Source organism: Silurus meridionalis, chromosome 25 (genome assembly GCF_014805685.1).
Source record: "Silurus meridionalis isolate SWU-2019-XX chromosome 25, ASM1480568v1, whole genome shotgun sequence".
Classification (NCBI taxonomy): Eukaryota; Metazoa; Chordata; class Actinopteri; order Siluriformes; family Siluridae; genus Silurus; species Silurus meridionalis.
This window is the reverse complement of record NC_060908.1, coordinates 397,778-421,660: the sequence shown is the minus strand read 5'-3', so window position 1 is coordinate 421,660 and position 23,883 is coordinate 397,778. Positions and strand designations below refer to the sequence as shown.

The 23,883-nt window shown below is 40.4% G+C and overlaps 2 protein-coding genes across 9 annotated transcripts; one reads left to right on the top strand and one right to left on the bottom strand.

Moving 5' to 3' along the window:
- Nucleotides 1-1,454: 1,454 nt before the first annotated feature.
- Nucleotides 1,455-12,324, bottom strand: LOC124379303. 4 transcript variants are annotated; one of them, XM_046839562.1, is made up of 3 exons: nt 12,198-12,324; nt 2,387-2,419; nt 1,455-2,340 (listed from the first exon to the last, which is right to left on the bottom strand). In XM_046839562.1, the coding sequence occupies exons 1-3, from the start codon at nt 12,310-12,312 to the stop codon at nt 1,856-1,858; spliced, it is 633 nt and encodes a 210-aa protein (XP_046695518.1). In that variant the 5' UTR covers nt 12,313-12,324; the 3' UTR covers nt 1,455-1,855. The 4 variants fall into 4 exon arrangements, with proteins under 4 accessions (XP_046695518.1, XP_046695515.1, XP_046695516.1 ...); XM_046839559.1 differs by having other exon boundaries at nt 1,497-2,419; XM_046839560.1 differs by lacking the exon at nt 12,198-12,324 and adding an exon at nt 4,368-4,393 and having other exon boundaries at nt 1,497-2,446.
- Nucleotides 6,919-12,833, top strand: LOC124379305 (diamine acetyltransferase 1-like). Of its 5 annotated transcripts, none has more exons than XR_006924401.1 (7): nt 6,922-7,191; nt 7,630-7,681; nt 9,053-9,136; nt 9,964-10,065; nt 11,550-11,590; nt 12,275-12,528; nt 12,672-12,833. XR_006924401.1 is itself a non-coding variant. In XM_046839565.1 (6 exons), the coding sequence occupies exons 2-6, from the start codon at nt 7,651-7,653 to the stop codon at nt 12,443-12,445; spliced, it is 429 nt and encodes a 142-aa protein (XP_046695521.1). In that variant the 5' UTR covers nt 6,920-7,222; nt 7,630-7,650; the 3' UTR covers nt 12,446-12,611. The 5 variants fall into 5 exon arrangements, 3 of the variants coding, with proteins under 3 accessions (XP_046695520.1, XP_046695521.1, XP_046695519.1); XR_006924402.1 differs by having other exon boundaries at nt 12,668-12,833; XM_046839565.1 differs by lacking the exon at nt 12,672-12,833 and having other exon boundaries at nt 6,920-7,222; nt 12,275-12,611.
- The last annotated feature ends 11,050 nt before the right edge of the window (nt 12,834-23,883 follow it).

The window sequence follows — 23,883 nt, the reverse complement described above, 5'->3', positions numbered from 1 at the left end:
TTTCAGTGAAGTTCAAGATCAAGTTCAATACTCACAATAATAATAATAATAATAATAATAATAATAATAATAATAACTATTATTATTCAATAATGAATTATATCTGTTTTATATTAAGTATATGATTGTGTTGTTGTATCACTCTGTATCACTCTCACATCACTCTGCTCTGGTGCTCTGGTGCAGAAATTGGTCAAATCCATAAATACAATTTAAATTAAATAATACATTTTTTTATCGCTGATAAAATATAAAATAAATGGAATTAAAGCCGAATGTCTAAATTGTAACAGCAGCAACGACATCATCTCTGTTTCAATTTCACTCACAGAGAAAGATATCAGTTACTGACATCACAACTCAGAGAGAGAGAGAGAAGGAGAGAGAGAGAGAGAGAGAGAGAGAGAGAGAGAAAGAGAGAGGGAGAGAGAGAGAGTGAGAGAGAAAGAGAGAGGAGAGAGAGAGAGAGAAAGAGAGAGAGAGAGAGAGAGAGAGAGGGAGAGAGAGAGGTTCTTTGTAACTAATATGATGATTCTTCTTCTTCTTCCTCTTCTTCTTTCGGCTGCTCCCAGTAGGGGGCGCCACAGCGGATCACCCATCTCCATCCCCCACTGTCCTCTACATCTGCCTCTTTCACACCAACTACCTGCATGTCTTCACCACATCCATAAACCTCCTAATGATTACAATAATAAAATATATATAATATGCATCATAAACATAAATAACTATAATAATAATAATTATAATTATTTCATTCTTTTTGTGCCATTTTCCTTAAACACACACTGGACATTGTCTTAAAGCAGCTTTAAAGAATGTAACAATTATAGAACAAAGATTTTAATGAATTTTGTATTAATCGCCTATAATACTATAAAATATAAACAACATATAATATTACTTTAGTTCTCATTTTAAACATCAGTAGAGCTCAGAGCTTTAATCCCGAAATCCATGTCAATTATTATTATTATTATTATTATTATTATTATTATTATTATTATTATTATTAATATTATCATACACTCACCGTGCTCGCTGTTTTTCTCTTTCCCTGAAAAAAGTCTCCTTTTTTATCACCTTCACACGGATACATAACTAATTATTAACTTTGACTTTAACCAATCAGCTTGCAGCAATTTATTCCTTCTGTAGCTGTGTGTGTGTGTGTGTGTGTGTGTGTGTGTGTTTTATTACTTCACAGTAATCTGTAATATGAATGTATTATTAATGTCTCCTCTCTGAATGAGTATGTATGATGGACAGAACAAATATAAAGTAATAAACAAATAACAGAAATTGTCCATCAGGACTAATGACCTTCTACTGACCTTCTACTGAATACTGACCAGGAGTGATCTTAAATATGGTGGGAACTTCACACCTGTGATAGTGAAATAAAAACCCTTACTTTTGTCCTACATGTGCAGCAAGACATTTCTCTATTCCTATTTTAATGGCAAAATTGTAACAAATGTTTATTAATAAAAGTATTCATAATAAATGTGATTGTTTTTATTCTTTTACTGGTTCTCTGGCAATATTGTATGTAAATGCTCATGCCAAGTAAATGTTAATTAAAAGACGTGTTTGTGTGTGTGTGTGTGTGTGTGTGTGTGTGTGTGTGTGTGTGTGTGTGTGTGTGTGAGAGAGAGATACAATTCCATTTCGTATTTAGTGTTTTAGGAAAGCATTGTCACATCACACCCAAGAACCCGGGTTTCCTCCCCAAGTTTCAGGTTTCCTCCCACCTCCAAACAACATGGCAGTATGCAGCATGATCTGCGACCCCTTGATGTGACTGTGTTCGTCTGAAGGGTCAGAACCTGTACTGGTGTCTCATTCAGGGAGATCATATTCTTATTCCTGTTCCTAGAGAACTTCTCCAGGACCATGGTGTAACACACAACAGCACACACAATAGTGCAAACACGGCAAATACACAACAGTGTGAGACGAGTGCAGGCAGTAAATAAGAGAAGGGCATTGCGCGCTGTTCTGCACTGTTCCGCTGTGTTCTTGCGCACTGTTCCGCACTGTTCTGCACTGTTCCGCACTGTTCCGCTGTGTTCTTGCGCACTGTTCCGCACTGTTCTGCACTGTTCCGCTGTGTTCTTGCGCACTGTTCCGCACTGTTCTGCACTGTTCCGCACTGTTCCGCTGTGTTCTTGCGCACTGTTCCGCACTGTTCTGCACTGTTCCGCTGTGTTCTTGCGCACTGTTCCACTGTGTTCTTGCGCACTGTTCCACTGTGTTCTTGTGCACTGTTCCGCTGTGTTCTTGCGCACTGTTCCGCACTGTTCTGCACTGTTCCACTGTGTTCTTGCGCACTGTTCCACTGTGTTCTTGTGCACTGTTCCGCTGTGTTCTTGCGCACTGTTCCGCTGTGTTCTTGCGCACTGAAGTGTGTGCAGTTCTGCACAAATACAGGAGAATATTAATGCTAAATAGAAATAAATGAAGTACACTGTCATTAACTCGTTCAACTTGGTAACGCGCAATAAATATTTAATAAACATTAAAAGGTTATTTGACATTAAACACATCATATTCAATTCAATTCAATTCATTTTATTTGTATTGCGCTTTTAAAAATGAACATTGTCTCAAAGCAGCTTTACACAGATAATGTGGTGATTAAACATAAATATGTTCTGTGTAAGTATGTTTGTCCCTGATGAGCAACTGTGGCAAGGAAAAACTCCCCGAGATGGCATAAGGAAGAAACCTTGAGAGGAACCAGCCTCGAGAGGGAACCCATCCTCATCTGGGTTGCACCAAATGTCCATTTGAAGCAGATATACAAAGTTGCGGGGTACAGTGATGACGATCAGAAGCAAACTGTATTCCTGAGTCAGTGCAGCAGACTGTCATACCGGAAACGGATATCACGAAAGTTTCAATATAATAATAATAAGGACACATCAAACCATAGTGCCAGTGTTAGCATCATAGTTACATGCTACACAAGTTTAATTAACATAAACACAACTAATTATCGAACACGGACACCAGCACCACAAACCAACACCAAATATCAACACCACAAACCATCACCCCAAAGATCTCAAACCAACACCAGAAGCACACCACACCACACAACCTAAAGCTGTAGCCTTTCTGCTGTTACAATTCTTTATCATCTTCATGCTTTCTTTTCTGCTTCTGTTTTTTTAATAAATGTGTGGGCGAAGACTGAGATTTAGGGGATTGGTTGACATGTAAAGCTCATTGATTGGGCAATTTATTGTTTAGATTCTCATTTCTCTCAACAGTTTTACTCAGTAATCACAGTTTTATGCGCTCTTTAATTTGTGGTGTTTAATTTTCCGTGTTTTACTTGTGATGTTATTTGGCAGCCGCCAAGGGGCGCTGCAACCACATCCTGTATTTTATATTCCATATTATTTTTCTCAGCACCATTAAAATGAAATCACAGGATTTAAGAAACGCTGAGAGGAACCAGGTTTAAAAGCGAATCTCATCCACATCTGAGAGACGCCGATATTCAGGGTCCTTCAGTAGGCGTATGAACCTTTCCACAACCCGAGGTGATGCTGCACAACATGCTCTTGAGAGATCTCCATTCTTTAACTGAAACAGAGCACTTCACATTTTTCCTAACAATCCAAATTTTCTCTCAATTATTTAGCAAAACACATGACACATTTCTGAATCTTTAGTGTGTAAATATCCACATGTGAAAAATATCAAACTACAGAAAAGAATGCAGGATTTATTTTTAATAAAAAATCCATATAGGTTTATCCCCAATGAGGAAGTCTGAGGTGACAGTGGTGAGATGAAGAAACCTCAAGAAGACTCTAAATGGAACTCATCCTCATTTGGGTGACACAAAACAGTGCTAATAAACTTCATTCTCTTCGGTGTACTATAGAGTTACAGAGTGCACTCGGTGCATTGGGAAATATTCTGAACAAATGGTGTGAAACACTTCACCAAGATCAATTAACACGAGTGACTTAACATGAGAGTTCACACAAGGTCGAGAAAATATCACTATATAACCCCAATCTTCTCATCCCTACACTGGCTTCCGAGTTCAGACACACTCTCCCAGTTTAAGTGTAGATTAAAGACGTATGTTTTTAGCGAGTTCTACACATAACACACATCACATCATAACTTTGTGCTCCAGAACATCTGATCACATCACATTATCAACTTGTGCTGTTAATATCATGAACAGCAGCTACGCTAATTCCTCTCCACTGCTTCTCTTTCTCTCCCCATCCCGAGGCTTCCTGAGGTTGCTCCAGCCCCAGTTACATCCCACCTCATGAAGATTGTTAACCTTTAAAGAAGAAGATGCCTCAAACATCCCGAACCATCTAGAGACGTACCAGTGCCATTTGGATCCCACTTCATGTGGAATTTGGACACTGGACCTCCTGGAGTGTTTGAAGGCTCTGGCATGGAGAAGCTGGTGTTGGATCTATCACTCATAATCACACACTCCAGTGCTCATGTTAGTTCTCACTCTCCAGTGTTCTGTAGTGTTTAAAGACTATAATCACACTCTTGATGTCACCAAATGAGGATGAGGTTCTGCTTTTGAGTCTGGTTCCTCTCAAGGTTTCTTCCTCATAACATCTGAGGGAGTTTTTCCTTCACCACAGTCTCCATGCTGCTCATCAGATAAATACACATCATTCACCTTCACTGTTAAATTCTGTAAAGCTGCTTTGAGACAATGTGTGTTGTGAAAAGCGCAATAGAAATAAACTTGACTTGACTTGTTATATTGTGAAACTGACACAAACCATCTGGCTCATTCACCCAGTCACCTTCTCCAGCAAACAAGGGAGTGATCCACTTGTTATTTATAGATCCAGAATGTTTCTGGGAGCATAATAAACCACCACTAAGCGGGAACTGCTTTGTTTTCATGAACAGAAACCCTAAAAAAAATTTCACTTCTGTATAAGTTCAGAAAATTAAGAAATTAAGATTTCAGCTACATCAGCACTTTTTTGTGTGTCCAAAGGTTACGTAGCAAGAGTTTTTTGTTGTTATTTATAGCGAAAGTTCAGAGAGAAGTTTCAAAGTAGAGAGCGTTCTGAATAGTAAATAGAGTACAGTGTACACACAGTATAGGTTTTATATACAACTATAGATTATAAATATATATATATATATAAGTATAGATTATATATTAAACTCATCCTGGAGCAGTGAAGTTTGTCTTCTAAGCTCTGGGACACTAAAGGAACAAGTGATGAACTTCAATGTGAATATTCGCTTGTATACAATGATGTTCACTTATCTGCTAAAAAACTTGATAAATAAACTACTTTAGGATGGAGCTTCAGCAGAAGTGGACACGGGAACATTACAGTCAGAATGTGTCCTTCACCATGTCACATATTTTCCCTTGCACAGAGAACCTAACAGTGGGAGGTTTATGATGATCGTCTGTTTTTCCCTAAAAAAGTGTAAACAGACATGATCATGTTGCAGTGTGTTTAACACCGTGTTTGTGCTGGTGCTAAAGGTCACTGGTCATGTGACTCTATTCCAAGCTGTGGAAACAGGGCGAGCTCTGGGAGACGACCTGTATATTTTCGAAACAGGACATGGGTGGAAAAAAACAGAACATTCTAGAAAATATGGAAAAAGAATAACTAATCTCTAATCTGACTTCACTAAAACATGTGAGCTACAAGAATACATTTAATATGATCTATAGATTGTAAGTTTTTGAGCATAAACATACAGAATACTGACAGGTGAGTTTCTAATACACTTCATTACACTGTATTAACCTGCAGCTACAGCTATACAGGGGGGATGTGATTACTGCTCTTCAAACTGTACTTTTTGTTATTAAATGATGCAATATTTTGATATTTAGAACAGTATATACAGTGTGTGGCCAGAAGTCCCATCCATATGTGCTTCTTCCCCAAACTGTTAACAAAGATGGAGATACACAATTGTACAGGACGCCTTTGGATGCAGGGGCATGACATTTTCCCTTCACTTAAACTCTGAGAGCAGAACCTGTTCCAGCATGACGACGTCCCTGTACATACAGCTCAATAAAGATCTGCTTTACATGGACTGGAGCAAACCATACACACACTGCACAACATGCAGACACAGACACACACAGTAGAACATACACATGCACTACACAATACACACGCTGCACAACACACACACTCAGTACAACCTACAATACACTTGACCCAAATACACTACATTATTGTTGGAAATAAGTTGAATGTACACTTAAGGGTGCAGTGTGTATATAATTTACACACAAATTACAGACATGCAGTGCTGCTGTTTACATAAAATATCACTATTAGTGCTTTAACTCAGTGTCCAGCAGCTTTAGTCCACTTTAAACTTCTCTAAATGTCCTTAAAATATGAAAAATAAAAAAACATAAAATGATGTAAATATTAAATATAGAGTTGATCTAGTAGATCCAGGACCAGGACCGGGTCAGTACCAGATAAAAACTCCTGATCAGAGAACAATGAATTTGGCCCTAAAGTTAATTTTCTTTGGACCAGAACATGTTTATAGCATTTATTTTACTATAATATAATAATATACTCGTGTATTTAGCTAAAAGCCTTTCCTTTTTAAACAATGACATGTAAAGCTCATGTTTTTTTGTTAGTTTTTTAGATAACGACATCTGATGTGTATTAATATCAACTGGAACTCACGGTTTTAATATCAGGGAAGTAAAAGTTGGTCTCATGCCACCTCGGAGAGAAAGATCTCGGGTTATGTATTATATCAGTGTGTCTTGAACTTTGATTAGATAATAAAATCCTTTACACATTAATAGATTATGCAATATTTAGAACACACACACACACACACACACACACACACACACACATACCCCCACCCTTTTTTTAGAGGATAAATAGATCGCGCGCTCCACCGCTCTCCGCCCCATGTAGCTCTGCGCGCATTAACGTGGTGTTTGTATCTCCAGCAGTACCGGTGGAACCGAACCGGTCCGGACTCAGCGGTGAGGGTTAATCGGCCCCCTGGGGGAGCGGATGAAGAAACACATTTTGCTCATCTTCACATACCGAGGACTCCTCAGAAAAGGAAGAAAAATAAAAAGAGAAAATGGCCAATTTCGTGTTACGCAAAGCGGAGCGCGAGGACGTGGCGGATATACTGCGACTCATAAAGGTACCGGAACCCAACCAGGAACCACACCGGGGCAAGATATTTAACTTTAATTACTAACCACTCATTATTATCCATATGTGCGCTCGTGTGTGTGTGTGTGCGTGTATCTGTGCGTGCGTGCGTGTGTGTTTGTTTGTTTGTGTGTGTGTGCGCGCGCGTCTCTGTGTTTGTGTGTGTGTCTGTGTGTGCGTGTCTCTGTGTTTGTGTGTCTCTCTGTGTGTGTGTGTGTGTGTGTGTGTGTGTGTGTGTGTGTGTGTGTTAGGGAAATGTGCACTTTCAGCTTTTCAGAATAAAGCTTTAACGGTTAATAATAATAATATTCGGTAATTAACTGCAGACTGTAATCATTTTTCCAGGTGAAAGATCTGATCACCTCAGCGCTACTGCACTTCATTTATTCGGCCAATAAAAAATGTTCTCCTGTTGTCTCTCTTTCAGGAACTCGCCAAGTATGAGGAGATGGAGGAACAGGTCATTTTGACTGAAAAAGGTATGTGATGGAACACAAGCCAACTGTCCGAAATAAATACACCAAACTCTACATATTGTGTTGAGGTGTGTAGTGTTAAGGGGTGTGGTATTAGTGGGTGTGTTGGATGTGTTGGTGTGTAGTGTTGGGGGTGTAGTGTTAGTGTAGTGTTAGTGGGTGTGTTGATGTGTTGAGGTGTAGTGTTGGGGTGTGTAGTGTTAGTGTAGTGTTAGTGGGTGTGTTGGATGTGTAGTGTTGGGGTGTGTAGTGTTAGTGTAGTGTTAGTAGTGTTAGTGGGTGTGTTGAGGTGTGTAGTGTTGGGGGTGTAGTGTTAGTGGGTGTGTTGGATGTGTTAAGGTGTAGTGTTAGTGGGTGTGTTGGATGTGTTGAGGTGTAGTGTTAGTGAGTGTGTTGAGGTGTGTAGTGTTGGGGGTGTAGTGTTAGTGAGTGTGTTGGATGTGTTGAGGTATGTAGTGTTAGTGGGTGTGTTGGATGTGTTGGTGTGTAGTGTTGTGGGGTGTGTAGTGTTAGTGGGTGTGTTGGATGTGTTGAGGTGTAGTGTTGGGTGTGTAGTGTTAGTGGGTGTGTTGGGTGTGTTAAGGTGTAGTGTTAGTAGTGTTAGTGGGTGTGTTGGATGTGTTGAGGTATGTAGTGTTGTGGGGTGGGGTGTAGTGTTAGTGGGTGTTGGATGTGTTGAGGTGTAGTGTTAGTGGGTGTGTTGGATGTGTTGAGGTGTGTAGTGTTAGTGGGTGTGTTGAGGTGTGTAGTGTTGGGGGTGTAGTGTTAGTGAGTGTGTTGGATGTGTTGAGGTATGTAGTGTTGTGGGGTGTGTGTAGTGTTAGTGGGTGTGTTGGATGTGTTAAGGTGTGTAGTGTTAGTGGGTGTGTTGGATGTTGAGGTGTGTAGTGTTGGGTGTGTTGGATGTGTTAAGGTGTGTAGTGTTAGTGGGTGTGTTGGATGTGTTGAGGTGTGTAGTGTTGTGGGGTGGGGTGTGTAGTGTTAGTGGGTGTGTTGGATGTGTTGAGGTGTGTAGTGTTGAGGTGTGTAGTGTTATTGGGTGTGTAGTGTTATTGGGTGTGTGTTCTCCTTTAGTGTGTATTTTTGTATTTAAAACTATAACATTTGAACATCTTCTCATGTGCTTGGGTTTATGTTCCTCTCACTGATTCACAGTTCAGGGGAAACATTAAAACTTGAACTTCCTCCTTAACAGGACAGAAATCAGACTAACACTAATGGTGTGTGTGTGTGTTCTGACTACATGCTGCTCTCTGAAATAGTCAACAAAATATGAGCAATATATTCCCACATTTCTACAATAAATAAATAACACATTGGAGGAGTGTGAGGTGTGAGCATGTAACCCCTGATGTGAATGTGGTTTATGTGTAGATCTTTTGGAGGATGGTTTCGGGGATCATCCTTTCTATCAGTGCGTCGTGGCTGAAGTGCCGAGAGAGCAGCAGAGCGCCAGTGGTAGGTCACGTGACCCCGGTTATCACAGCTAGGTTCTCAAACTCACATAAAATAGATCTTCCTTTCAGACTGGGGGCTCACTGCCCCCTCTCCCGAACCCCACACCCCCACACCATCCTGCTCAGTGAAATGATCCTTCTCTTTAAAGACACATTTTAAAATACATAATATAGTTTAATAAAATTTACATGATTTCTTTTCTTCTGCATGAAACTGAAACATGAACCACTAACTCATTTGCCATATATTTATTTTCCATTTCTTCTTTGTTTAATTGTAATTCCTTTTTTTTTTATGGTCTTCAAGTTCTCAGCATGCCATGTTGTTTTTTTCCACAGAAAGCAGAAATAAAGTCTCACAGATCTTTAACCCTCAGTAAACATGTCCATTGTTTTTAACTTCATGTTTAAAAAAAAAAAAAAGAAAAAGAATATAAAACCTCCACTCTGTAATTTATGTCTTCAGGCTACAGTCTCTTGCTTTGCGGTGTACACCGTGTGTTTGGTGTACATGCGTGGGCGGGGAGGTAACTGAATGATGGTTACAGTAGTGTAACTTACACATTAACACACAGGTAAGAATTAAAGAACACATGAGACTTCACCAACCTTCACATAACACCAACATCTGCCCCCAGAATGAACCCCTTTTACATCCTCACTCCATATCACTGATCTCAATGATAAACTGGTGGTGCTGCACAGAACCCTGATTCCCAAACCTTCAAATCACAATCGCATCAACACACCTTAACACCATGTGGAATTCTGATAAAAATCTCGGTGGTACATTTGACGTCCTGAGTGTAGCATTTCCTCTCCCATCAGGTCACACAGTGGTCGGTTTCGCCATGTACTACTTCACCTACGACCCCTGGATCGGGAAGCTGCTGTACCTGGAGGACTTTTATGTCATGAAGGAGTTCCGAGGTATGAGGTTTAGAGTGATAGTGCTACATCTTCATCTACCTGTTGTAGCTTTTACCTGTAGGAGGGAGTTTAGTCTAGAAATCATGTCCAATTACAGCCTGGTCAGCGTGAATAGTGGATTGTGATTGGCTGGAGGTTCAGGTGTGAATAGTGGATTGTGATTGGCTGGAAGTTCAGGTGTGAATAGTGGATTGTGATTGGCTGGAGGTTCAGGTGTGAATAGTGGATTGTGATTGGCTGGAGGTTCAGGTGTGAATAGTGGATTGTGATTGGCTGGAGGTTCAGGTGTGAATAGTGGATTGTGATTGGCTGGAGGTTCAGGTGTGAATAGTGGATTGTGATTGGCTGGAGGTTCAGGTGTGAATAGTGGATTGTGATTGGCTGGAAGTTCAGGTGTGAATAGTGGATTGTGATTGGCTGGAAGTTCAGGTGTGAATAGTGGATTGTGATTGGCTGGAGGTTCAGGTGTGAATAGTGGATTGTGATTGGCTGGAGGTTCAGGTGTGAATAGTGGATTGTGATTGGCTGGAAGTTCAGGTGTGAATAGTGGATTGTGATTGGCTGGAGGTTCAGGTGTGAATAGTGGATTGTGATTGGCTGGAGGTTCAGGTGTGAATAGTGGATTGTGATTGGCTGGAGTTCAGGTGTGAATAGTGGATTGTGATTGGCTGGAGGTTCAGGTGTGAATAGTGGATTGTGATTGGCTGGAAGTTCAGGTGTGAATAGTGGATTGTGATTGGCTGGAGGTTCAGGTGTGAATAGTGGATTGTGATTGGCTGAAAGTTCAGTTTCAATGCACTGCTTATAAACACCAGTAACCATAGTAACATCCAGTTCTATCCAGAGTGAGACAGCGATTGTACACATTTCCTAATGACCTCACTGATCTCCATGGAGGAGTTTTGTTTGTTGTGGAACTGCTATTGTGAATAATGGGATTTTGATAAACTGTTCGAGGCACAAGATAAATTTAAGGAGAAGAAAATGTTCAAATGAAAAACAGCAGAAGGAATAACACAGACAGCTTCATTATTAGTAAAAGACAGGATGCACCTACTTTCTGTCTCTCATGTAAATAAATGGAATCTTCTGGCACTTCTTTATCTGTGTGCGCGATTCGGAGCAGCAGAACTGTAGATGTAATGAGACTGATATAAACAGCGTAATGAAATTGAAGTGTTATGAACGCAGTGTTGGGAAGTGATCATGGTATATGGTGATAAAACACGGCTATGTGTGAGGCCTTTCACCATTTTAATGCTCTCCATTTCACCTCTGGTCGTTCTTCACATTCACATCTACACCAACATCCTGTAACACCTCACACCTTCCACTGGATCATTATATTATACTGGATAAACTCCCAGAAACATCACATCATTCTCACTACATGGCTGTCTGATATAACACAGGAAGTGTGTGTGAGGGATTTGTGTGTGTATGTGTTGTGCATGTGCACTGATACTAATTTGTTTTCTCTACAGGTTTTGGAATCGGGTCAGAAATCCTAAGGTTCCTGAGTCATGTGAGTGTCTGAACCTCAGTACAGTTTTGCCTTAATATTGTACTGGATTATGGCACAAAATCTGTCCACACACACACACACACACACACACACACACACCTGTGTAAAGGTGAAGTAATAAGATAAAGGTGTGTGCTCCTGCACCAAGATGGTTATTGATGGAGTTAATCTTTAATTCCAGAAAATCTCATACACATCTGCAGAGTCACGACTCAGCTCCTCTGTGTGTCCTGTAACTTCCTGTTGTGTAACACTGATGTTTTGCTTGGGCCTGAGTGTGTGTGTTGATTTAACTCAGGGTTTAGTTTGAGTGTAAAATGTAAAAATGTGAAATTTTGCAGCCAGCAGCATCATGAGATCTTTCATTAAGCTCTTCCTCTCTAATCTCACCCATTATCAGATTACTGTACACACACACACACACACACACACACACACACACACACTAAACCTGCCCCTACTCACACACTTATAAAAGATTTTCTTAGCATACCCCTCGTACTTACGCAGGACCCTCTGATGCTCCAAAAGCTGGTCTTAATGTAGTGTTTATTAGTTGCTATAGTAACAGCAGGTTCACAGTGATGAAGTGTTCTGAAGCTCTGACCTGCAGTGAGGATGTCGGGTTCCTCGTCTCCTTCACCCCTGTAACATGTTTCTGTGGGGTTTGTGTTTCTCTCCCAGACGGCCGTGAAGTCTCGCTGCAGCAGTCTGCACTTCATCGTGGCCGAGTGGAACAAACCATCCATCGAGTTTTATAAACGTCGCGGCGCGAATGATCTCTCGCTGGAGGAGGGTTGGAGGCTTTTCAAGATCGACAAGGAGAACCTGATCAAAATAATGTCCGAGGAGTGAAAAGAGAAAAAGAACGCGTTGTATATTTATTCAACATTTAATTCATACATAGAGTTTCATCTGTGACTGTAATGAATCTACACTGTATCACTGATATATATGTGTGTGTGTGTGTGTGTGTGTGTGTGTGTGTATACATGGTGTATATACAGTATATCTAATATATATATATATATATATATATATATATATATATATATATATATATATATATACATACATACATACACACACACACACACTGTGGGGGTGTATGTAAGTATGTATGTTTATATATATACTCTAACAGTGTGCACTTCTGTTAATATTTCTGTTTTGCATGTTTATAAACTTCACTCTTTGTCATAAATACATACAATAAACACACACTTGCTCAGTTCTTGATAAACGGATTGTAAGATTTTTCTTTAAATTTTAATATCAGACTATTTTAATATCAGAATATTCAGCAATGTTTTTTCTTATTATTATACTTGATTATGGTCTTAATAACTGTATTCAGCAGTGTTGTTTTATTCTCAATTCACTGCTTTAATGATGTACACAGATGAATGACTAAAAAGGTCATTAGTTCAAATCCCACTGCACAAGGCCCTTCACCCGAACATGTTCAGCTGTATGAAGGAGATAAGTGGAAGTGTCTCTGTCTGGTTGATGGATCCTGCCAAAAGCTTCACACTTAAATGTATAACACACACTTCAGAGATAATATGTGTAATATTTCCTCTGTTTTAGCTGTTTTTATATATATCCTCTCTTCCCTGCTGCAGGTGGCCATCAACTCTGACTAGTCCCAGTATCATTTCTGCTTCTACTGCCTGTGCTTTAGGTCTTTCTGAACATTTGTATGGTCTAACAGCTGACCTCTGGTTGGCCTATAAAGATCTGTGATGTGGGCAGTTTCCTTTCACCCACTGGTATGATTCTATATTTAAGAAGAGCAATATAAAGGTCTTTTTGACCTCCATGCACATTCCACAGCATGTTTTTTATGTCCTGTAAATCTTTTTTATTTTGTCCATTTGCTTGAGGGTTTCATCCTGGACTTGATGTTGACCAGTTGAACTCCCAACTGAAATTAAAGCAGGTATTCAAACTGTGGAACATTATCTGTGACAACTTCAGGAATCAGGGATTCCATGTTTTACAAATGCACACATGAACTTTGGGGATTTCAGGGAATCTGAGAAGTAAAATCTGAACAGAGAAGCTGATCTGCAGGGTGGAAGTGGAGGAAGTAAAATCATACCTTTGTAGATGCTCTGTCTGGAATCTTACCACTGACAAGAAGCTCTTTGGTGTTAATCCTTTTAGAAGTTTTGCACAAACATTTTAAGGCGTTTTAAATTTTTATTTTAATATGACATTAACCTCAGACAAATAGAATTAACTTTATCCAGGATTACTACAGAGTGTTGAGAGGGAGTTGAGGGTACAAACAAAACTGTAGGGTTTAAAAAAAAAGTGTGCGTGTTTTTCATGAGCTCTGAAACGCCTGCTGTTTATTAGGAGCTCGTTTCTCTTTTAGTGCTCACTGCCCCCTAGTGGTAGAAGATGTGTATAACAGGTTAAAGCTACTCACACCCTGAAACCTATTCTACATGATAGTGCATTCCATTCCATTTCTTAACATGAGATAATAAAATAATCTTGAGCACTCCGGGTCATTTTCATCTACCTGAACTGAAATGTTTAATCTCCAGCATGACTGAACGATTCCAGTTGGATTTGGGAATTTACAGCTTTTATCATACGCATTTCCAAATATTTTCCCATTTCTTGACGACAGGGTCACTGAGTAGCTGGTTTTATTTCTCTGAGTAAATGTTATGCCGCCCTTAGTCACAATCCGAAGGCCGAGGTTCTTTTACTGATGTTTATTAAGCTTGACAGCAACACCGACATCAACACCGTAGAACTGAATAAAAAGGATAAATATACAAAATACATTCAGTTACAAAGAAAAACATTAAATTTAGACAAAAAACTGAAAATAAACTGACATACCACTTTGCCTGCTTGTAGACTGAGTGGTAACTTCTTGCACAAACTTATATTTTAATTAAACACATCTTCTTAACAATAAACACAGCAGCTTTTCAATGCTCATCGTGGCTTTCTCCTGCATGCGGTGAACAGGAAGTGACCTGTACCACAATGTCTGATGGGATATGTATTAATAACCCAAAACAAAAAAATATCACATCAATCTTAAAAATCAAAAACTTTAGTCTACCAGTCAAATAAACATATTACAAAAAAATGTTGAATTATAAAAATAAACAAGTTAAACTTACAAAAAAATAACCGAAATAAATTAACACTTAATTGTGAAAGTCATAGTACAAAATAAATGTTTATGACTGCAGGTACAAATGTTATTAATGTTCACCGACGATAGGTGGCGTAGTGACATTACAGCCCAAAACATTTCGGACGCGGAGAAGACACGTAGAAAAAAGAACAATAAAATAACACCAGTGTTAAATGAGGACTTTATTATAATAACACTATTAAAACCACACTGATGACGTCAACAAGTCACATTACGACTGCATGAAGTGAAAAGCAGACAACAGCAAAACAAAATCACCTGAACACCAACTCCGTTTATAAGATAAAAGAAAGAAAATAAATGATCATCATCATTAACATCTGCCTCTCAGCCCCAACATGCTGCCCCACCTACTGCACACACACACACACACACACACACCTGCCGACAGGTGAGGGTCAGGGTGTGGCCACGTCACCTACATCAGTCTGCTTTCGGGTCATTAAAGGAAGAATATTTTCCAGTAACTGCTCGTGATTCTAACAGTAATGAAGCACATGCAGTCTGTATTCTTATATACAATTGGAACTATTTGTATCTTACATTTTTACAAAATAAATACTTTCACATTACTGACACCAAACACAATTCCTCCTGAATCACATCAACACCAAAACTTACATTCTTTCAAACACGAGGCTCATTTTATATCACTGCATTTGGACTCAACAACATTTACACTTTCACTTATTTGTAAAGCTTTTAGGGGATTAGCAGCAGCAGAACTGGTATAGATTTAATATTATTATTATTATTATTATTATTATTATTATTATACTATATATTATTCTAACGAGCACGTTTACATTACAGTGAATATGAAATGCCTATTTCAGTCAAAGCATGAACATTCTGTCATTTCCACACCTTCATGTTGTTCCAAACGTGTGAGTTTTTATCTTCAGAACACAGTAGATGTTATTTGTAGTAAAGACTTCTGAGTGTCTGTGTGTATCTGACGATCTTTTTTATTTTATTACACTGTGCTGCTGAAGTGATTTTCAGAGCAGAAGATAAGATGGATTTTATGTGTTTATCTGCTCCTCGTGTTTCAGGTTGTGCAGCAGATGCAACCCAGACTCCGATTTGACATTATTCAGGAAATTCAGCATTCCATCCGCACTTCCCGTATCTACAAATCATAAATTATTTCACAAACGGACTCCCTAGCCTCGGGAGAGAGAGAGAGAGAGAGAGAGAGAGAGAGAGAGAGAGAGAGAGAGAGAGAGAGATTGTAATTACATGTCAAATAAAATAAAATCAAATTATATTTGTCACATACACACAGAGGACGACATGCAGTGAAATGCTTTATTGATGTACAATAATACAATAATTGATGTATTGATATTTACTAAAATACTTAAATAATAAATAAATAATGTTCCTATTAATCTTCTTCTTCTTCTTCTTCTTCTTCTTCTTCTTTTAGCTCCTCTCTTTAGGAGTCTCCACAGTTGATCATCCGTTTCCATACCCCTCCTGTCCTCTTCTTATTCATCTATTATTTTTTCTTCTGTAAGTGCAGTCACTTTATACACATTTTATGACCGTGCTGTTGGATGTATGTTCATTTTTGTCTGCTTGATTATATATATCTACCATAAGGTAGATATATTCAAACAGGTATTGTGTAAAATAAATAGAAACTATGGGTAATCTCTTACTCAAATGTTTGCGCACACACACACACACACACACACACACACACACACACACACAACCCAACCCATTGGACAAGTGCCATCTGCCAAAACCACGAGATCACCGGATCATCCGGCTGCTCGTGTCTCAGACAGGATTCTGTGTTCACGTGCGTTGTGTTATTTGTATAGAGCATTTAAATACTCAAACAACTGAACGTGTGTTTAATGTGGTTTAAAGCGATGAGATCGTTTTTCAAGACCGAACTCAGTAAACACATTAATAATAAAGCAGATGAGTCCAGAATGTGAAGTTTATTACCAAACTCAAGCAAACTGCAGTCTGTACACAGTGTGTTTTATTATTAACGTGTTTACTGAGTTTGGTCTTTTCCCATTAAGACTCTTTAAGTGTTTTAAAATGTCCTCACATTGTCTCATTGCAGCTTCACAGAAAGAAATAAACTACAAGTATATTTTATCAGTGAGGAAAAACACCTTGAGATGGTTTGAGGAAGGAATCTGTAGAGGAATCAGACACAAAGAGAACTGATCCTCATTTGAGCTGAACTCTACAGACCTGTGAGGAACTGATATGGAGTTTTATAAGCTGCAGGTTGGGTCTCTGGGCGAACACAGGTCACACTGCATAATAAAGCTGCTGTCTTTCTTGAATAAAAGCTGAAGTGATCTTATAAATATGGCCAGGGTTTACAATTCCACCCAGTTCATCTTCAGCAGAATGTTTTTCTTTCTGCTGGGTCACTGCACCAATGTGGTCTGACTTGTCTGTCTCCATTTTTCAGCAGGGTCTCTTTATAATTATATCTGACTTGTTGATCTCCATTTTTCTGCTGTGTCTCTGCACTAATGCTACCTCACGGCTCTGTCTCGAAGTTAAAAAAAGACCAATTCCAGTAACACCAGTAAATGTCATTCATTACCTTCCCCCACTGATGATGGTGACTGAAGTGTAAAACTGTTCATGGTGATTGTAGTCCTAAACCATTGCAGCAGACGGTTTATATTAATTACAGTCCAGATCCATCCTCATGATTCTTCTATTTAACCTTCCACAGGAACTTCATGGATCTTTAGGCTGTTCATGTGGAGAACATCCTCAGTAGCAAAGAGTGGTCTCCAAGTGAAGAGAACTTTATTCAGCGGTAAGGCATCAGGATGAATCAGGCAAAGTCCAGAAAGCAGAAGAGGACAGGAACCACTGGTACCTCAGGAGCATATTTAATTCAACAGAGAGAGAGAGATCTGGACATTGTGTAATTCTACAATGTTCCTCATCCCAATAAAGACACCATCAGACTCTTTCTTTTCAGTCCACTCTGCTGCTGATTCACTGCAGGCTGATCTCTCCAGAATAACAGCAGAATCACTCTCATCATCTGGTTTTGAAGCTCAGGTTTATTGTCTTTAGAATAACAACTTTATCAACATCACTGATCACCAAATTTGTTTTTAAGATAATAGAAAGAAAATAAAATAGAACAATAAATAGAAAGAAAACGTGTGAGGAACATCCTCAAACTCAGCATGAGTAAATATCTCAGGAGCATGTGCAGGTCCACAGCTTTCCAACTTGAGCAGCAGAGAAGAAGCAGCTTTCCCATCAAATGCAGTAGATATCATCCAGCTTCAATATCTCCCATTTTCATGGTTATTACTTCTGTAATTGAAATCACTTATATACTTTTGATGACCGTGATGTTGCATGTATGTACATTTCTTTCTTGTTGTTTTTTTTTTTGTAACTCTGTAGACAAACTTTAACAAAACCAATAGAAAGATTTATCATGTTTATAAAGAAAACGTTCTCAATTTGACTCAAGATGAAGAGAAGGAGAGGAGACACCAACTATACCCACAAAGTACAGGTTTTCTGTGTGACAGGTGTGTGTGAGGTGTGTGTGTGTGTGTGTGTGTGTGTGTGTGTGTGTGTGTGTGTGTGTGTGTGTGTGTGTGTGTGAGGTGTGTGAGGTGTGTGTGTAGATAGTGTGTTAGAGGTTAGTGTGAACTTTAGATAATGAAATGTAAAAAATCTGAATGTGGGATTAATAATAACACACACACACACACACACACACACACACACACACACACACACACACACACACACACATGAAATAGAATCAAGCTCAACATAGCTATACATTTCTAATATAGAGCGAAGGTCACCATGACAGGAGCAGGACATAAACACACATTATAATGCATGAAATTGAGCCAAAATCAACAGAGCTCTAAATTCCTACAACAATGTTAAGATGAACAAGACTGCACACACAAAAGCAGGGCGTGAACACACACAATATTGCATGAACACACACACACACAAAAACACACACACACACACACACACACACACACACAAAAAAACCACACACAAAAACACACACACACACACACACACACACACACACAAGGTAAAGGTCATCCATTTTAATGTTTGACAGGGTTTTAACTTCTCACGCAAAAGGCTTTACAGAGAACGAGCTTCATTCCTTCTTTAAACAATACATTTTTCTAAACGCAGGTGGGGACAAAAGGCTTTTGGTTCAGGCGTCACAGAAGTTTGGTTGTATTGTGTGCTTTGGGGCGGTTTGGGTAGTTTGGGGTGGTTTGGGGGTTTGGGGCAGTTTGGGTGGATTGGGGTGGTTTGGGGCAGTTTGGGTAGTTTGGGGGTTGGGGCAGTTTGGGTAGTTTGGGGTGGTTTGGGGGTTTGGGGCAGTTTGGGTGGATTGGGGTGGTTTGGGGCAGTTTGGGTGGATTGGGGTGGTTTGGGGCAGTTTGGGTGGATTCTGATGAAGATAAATTGAGTTTGGGTTCCTTGAGAAGGAAAAATTCTGTGTTGAAGCATTAACCCATCTGCCCTTAGGATTATTGAGCACGATTACTGCGTGTAAGAGGTGTTTGCAAAAGGAGTGAGGGGTGTGTAAGGGGTAAGAGTGAGGGGTGTGTGAGGGGTAAGAGTGAGGAGTGTGTGAGGGGTAAGAGTGAGGGGTGAGGGGTAAGAGTGAGGGGTGAGGGGTAGAGTAAGGGTGTGTGTGAGGGATAAGAGTGAGGGGGTGTGAGGGGTAGAGTGAGGGGTGTGTGTGAGGGGTAGAGTGAGGTGTGTGTGAGGGGTAAGAGTGAGGGGTGAGGGGTAGAGTGAGGTGTGTGTGAGGGGTAAGAGTGAGGGGTGAGGGGTGTATGTGTGAGGGTGTGTGTGAGGGGTAAGAGTGAGGAGGTGAGGGGTAGAGTAAGGGTGTGTGTGAGGGATAAGAGTGAGGGGTGTGTGAGGGGTAAGAGTGAGGGGTGTGTGAGGGGTAAGAGTGAGGGGTGTATGTGAGGGGTAGAGTGAGGGGTGAGGGGTAAGAGTGAGGGGTGTGTGAGGGGTAGAGTGAGGGGTGAGGGGTGTATGTGTGAGGGGTGTGTGAGGGGTAAGAGTGAGGAGGTGAGGGGTAGAGTGAGGGGTGTGTGTGTGAGGGGTAAGAGTGAGGGGTGAGGGGTAAGAGTGAGGGGTGTGTGTGTGAGGGGTAGAGTGAGGGGTGAGGGGTAGAGTAAGGGTGTGTGAGGATAAGAGTGAGGGGTGTGTGAGGGGTAAGAGTGAGGGGTGTGTAAGGGGTAAGAGTGAGGGGTGTGTGTGTGAGGGGTAGAGTGAGGGGTGTGTGAGGGGTAGAGTGAGGAGTGTGTGAGGGGTAGAGTAAGGGTGTGTGAGGGGTGTGTAAGGGGTAGAGTGAGGGGTGAGGGGTAAGAGTAAGGGTGTGTGTGAGGATAAGAGTGAGGGGTGTGTGAGGGGTAAGAGTGAGGGGTGTGTGAGGGGTAGAGTGAGGGGTGTATGTGAGGGGTAAGAGTGAGGGGTGAGGGGTAAGAGTGAGGGGTGTGTGTGAGGGGTAAGAGTGAGGGGTGAGGGGTGTATGTGTGAGGGTGTGTGTGAGGGGTAAGAGTGAGGGGTGAGGGGTAGAGTGAGGGGTGTGTGTGAGGGGTAAGAGTGAGGGGTGAGGGGTAAGAGTGAGGGGTGTGTGTGTGTGAGGGGTAAGAGTGAGGGGGGTGAGGGGTAAGAGTGAGGGGTAAGAGTAAGGGGTAAGAGTGAGGGGTGTGTGTGAGGGGTAAGAGTGAGGGGTGTGTGTGAGGCGTCACTCATCATTCACACACCTAAACATGAAACATTCTCGCACATCCAGTTTAACCTGCAAACCTTCTTTCTTTCTTCTCCTTCAGGGTTGTTGAATGAAAAGATCTTGGGGGTGAGGGTGAGGTTCCCCTTTGAGTCAAATTGAAAATGACCTGATTTTCTCTGTAAAATAGTAAATTTCCCTACTTTTAACATTTGCTATGTTTTATTGTGAATACAATATGGGTTTATTATTTTGCAAATCATTTAGAAAACAAAATCAGGATTTAAATACTGCAATGAAAAAAATAAAATCATTGTTATAAAGGTGACAACCAAAACTTTGTGTGAGCTCAGATCATTAAGGTCTGATGAGCATCTATGAGCTGAGACGAGCTAAACTTTCTTCATAGTTCTTCACAGAGGCAGTATGATGGTGACATATGAATGTGGGTGATTGTTTTCTGTCTTCACTAATGATCTTGATATAAAATATAGACCATCGTTATTCAGTGTCATTGTCCCTATTCAGTGATGGTCTGTGAAGGCATGTCTACAGGTCTACAGGTCTACAGGTCTAAACAACTAAACAACTTCTACAAGATCTCAGTCCTGCACAGATTCCTGACCTTCTCAAACACACTGAACCTCAGTAAAGCTCATGTGGTGAAATCATCTCAATTTCCCACATCCATGTTCCACACATCAAAAAGCTATTCTAGCAGTCGTGAAGGAAACTTCTCCATATTAATGTCCATGGTTTTGGAGAGAGATGTTCAACAAGCACATGCTGTATACATTTGATGCACAGGGGTGCACATACTTTTAGCCATACAGCATATTGTGGGTATAAAAGATATTGGTGATGGCATGTAGGAGCTCGTAATTTCTGCATGTGGGAATGGAATTAGTACTGAACAGCAGTAAAAGCTAATACCGTTAGTGTTGTCCTGGTGGATCTGGTGTTTGGTGGAAATGTCTGTGATGAGAGTTTTCTTACCTGAAAATAGTTTCGTCATTATTACTGAACAGCTGCAAAAACAGGTTGAAGCAGAGAAACATGTTGGTAAAAGTTCAGAATGAACATGCAGGTAAAAGGTCATGTGATCAACAACCAAAAAGAGAGACAGAAGAAAGCAGTTGCATAGCTTTGGGTGGGCTGGGATGGGCCTGGGTTCAGGAATTCTGGGATCAAGCTGAACAGTTCTGCTAGTGCTAATGTTAATTCATCTGTTTCTCCAGCACCAGCTGTGTTCCATTCTTCACTGTACCTCCTCTACACACCAGTGTACTAATACATACATCATCTCCTGTTATAATCACGAGTAAGCTAATCAATTTCCCTGTGATGTAGTTTCCTATTCACTGTGATTAGCTTCATGTGGTTTATGTAAACGCTGAGTCGGACCACTGTTTTTACATACCATCCACTACTTTACTGCTGATTCAGTGATAGTGTTGTGTTGCGTCTGTCAGACGCGCGTGTGTGTGTGTGTGTGTGTGTGTGTGTGTGTGTGTGTGAGGACCATCGCCATTTAAATGTTATTAACACTGATTATGAAGACATACAGGCGTATGCTCTAAACGCTGGTGTGGGCCCACCTGTTTTTCTCTGGGCCCACCCACATTGTGATTCCTGGGTACTCTAGTGGAAGAAAGCGAGCGTATACCTGTAGTTCATGATGATCTGAATAAATCACAGTCCTGCTCCACTGTGGCTGTAAGTGAGCACGTGAGTGTAGACAGGTGTGATGTATCAGTTGCAGCGTGATGGTGAATGTTGTAGTGCATGTGTGTGGAGAGTTGGAGTCCAGAGCAGCCATGTTTAAAAGCAGTCACATGTCTGCAGCTGTTCTGAGTTTGATTTGTGACAGATTGAGGTCAGAACCTGAGGCTGTTGTATCTGACTTCTCAGGCATGTCATGCTGTACAGCAGCAGCTCACACACAGTAAACATTGTTCCTCTGAGCGAATCTAACAATGTGTCTTCTCACAGACTATCCCACTTTCACTTGGTGGTGCTTAGAAGAAGCTGGAGTTTGTGTCACTTTCAGCAGTGTGTTTGTCCTTTCTCAGATCGTTGAAGAATCTATTCTGGTGTGATGGGAACATTCAGGTTCAGGTTCAGGTTCAGGTCCAGGTTTTATCACCACATTAACTGTGTAAAGCTGCTTTGAGACGATGTTCACTGTTAAAAGCGCAAAACAAATGAAAATGAGCTAAATAAAATTATATTGAATTTTATATGGATTCCACACGTGTCCATGACCTTTGTAAACTCAGGTGAAAAATAAATACAACAGTTCTGATTCATGATTGTCTGTTATTCCTCCTAGCAAACTAGTAGATGCTTTTGTAACATCTAGATTAGACTACTGTAACGCTTTACTGTCTGGGTGTTGGAGTAAGTGCAGAAATAAGCTTCAGTTAGTTCAGAATGCAGCAGCAAGAGTCCTCACTAGATCTAGAAAATATGATCACATCAGCCCTGTTTTAATCATCTACACTGCTCCCAATTACATCTCACACTGATCATAAAATACTACTACTGACGTTTAAAGCACTTAACGCTCTCACGCCGCAGTATCTGAGTGAACTTCTGTACCAGGATGATCCTCCACGCCTACTTAGATCAAAAGGTGCAGGCTGTTTGTTGGTACCTCAAATAATGAAGACTCCAGCTGGGGGCAGATGTTTCTTATCCCAGAGATCCCTTATGTCGGTTTCATGATCTGCCCACTTTGTCCTGGTCTGCCTCTGGATGATGTTCTCTTCGATTGGAGGCGACTCTGTGCAGCTGGTGATGTTTCACATCTACAACCTGGGGATCCATGAAATTACGGAGAAACACAGGAGCTCTGAGGATTTAGATTTGAACTGTAGTTAATATAAACAGTCTGCTACACTGACTCAGGACTACAGTCTGCATCTGATCTCCATCACTGCACCTCAACATCGTTTATCTGCTTGTTCATCAGGGACAAACTTACACTTATAAAGAACATCTTATTTATTTTCATCACCACATTATCTGTGTAAAGCTGCTCTGAGACCATGTTCATTGTTAAAATCACAATACGAATAAATATTAATTGAACTTAATTTAATTGTCAATAGCTGGTGTTTCTTCATCCTGAATAAAGACTTATTGTTATTAGAAATATTTTGTTTGACAACAACACAATAGAAGTTTCACTGCTTTACAAAGAAAATTCTTTCCAGTATTGAGTCAGAAACAAACAGGTTCCATTAGATTCTCTGTTGAGTTTTACACTACAATGAAGAACAATAAGAGGCATCTTCACAGCTGGTGTTTTATACACACACACACACACACACACACACACACACA

Bases quoted from the DNA above. Each gene is read 5' to 3' on its own strand.
- LOC124379305 (XM_046839563.1), top strand. From the start codon at position 7,126: ATGGCCAATTTCGTGTTACGCAAAGCGGAGCGCGAGGACGTGGCGGAT. The intron at 7,682-9,052 runs GTATGTGATGGA...GTTTATGTGTAG, and splicing joins GGTCATTTTGACTGAAAAAG to ATCTTTTGGAGGATGGTTTC. The intron at 10,066-11,549 runs GTATGAGGTTTA...TTTTCTCTACAG, and splicing joins TGTCATGAAGGAGTTCCGAG to GTTTTGGAATCGGGTCAGAA.
- LOC124379303 (XM_046839559.1), bottom strand. From the start codon at position 12,312: ATGAAGTGCAGACTGCTGCAGCGAGACTTCACGGCCGTCTGGGAGAGA. The intron at 2,420-12,197 runs GTCAGAGCTTCA...GTATTTGTGCAG, and splicing joins ACCCGACATCCTCACTGCAG to AACTGCACACACTTCAGTGC.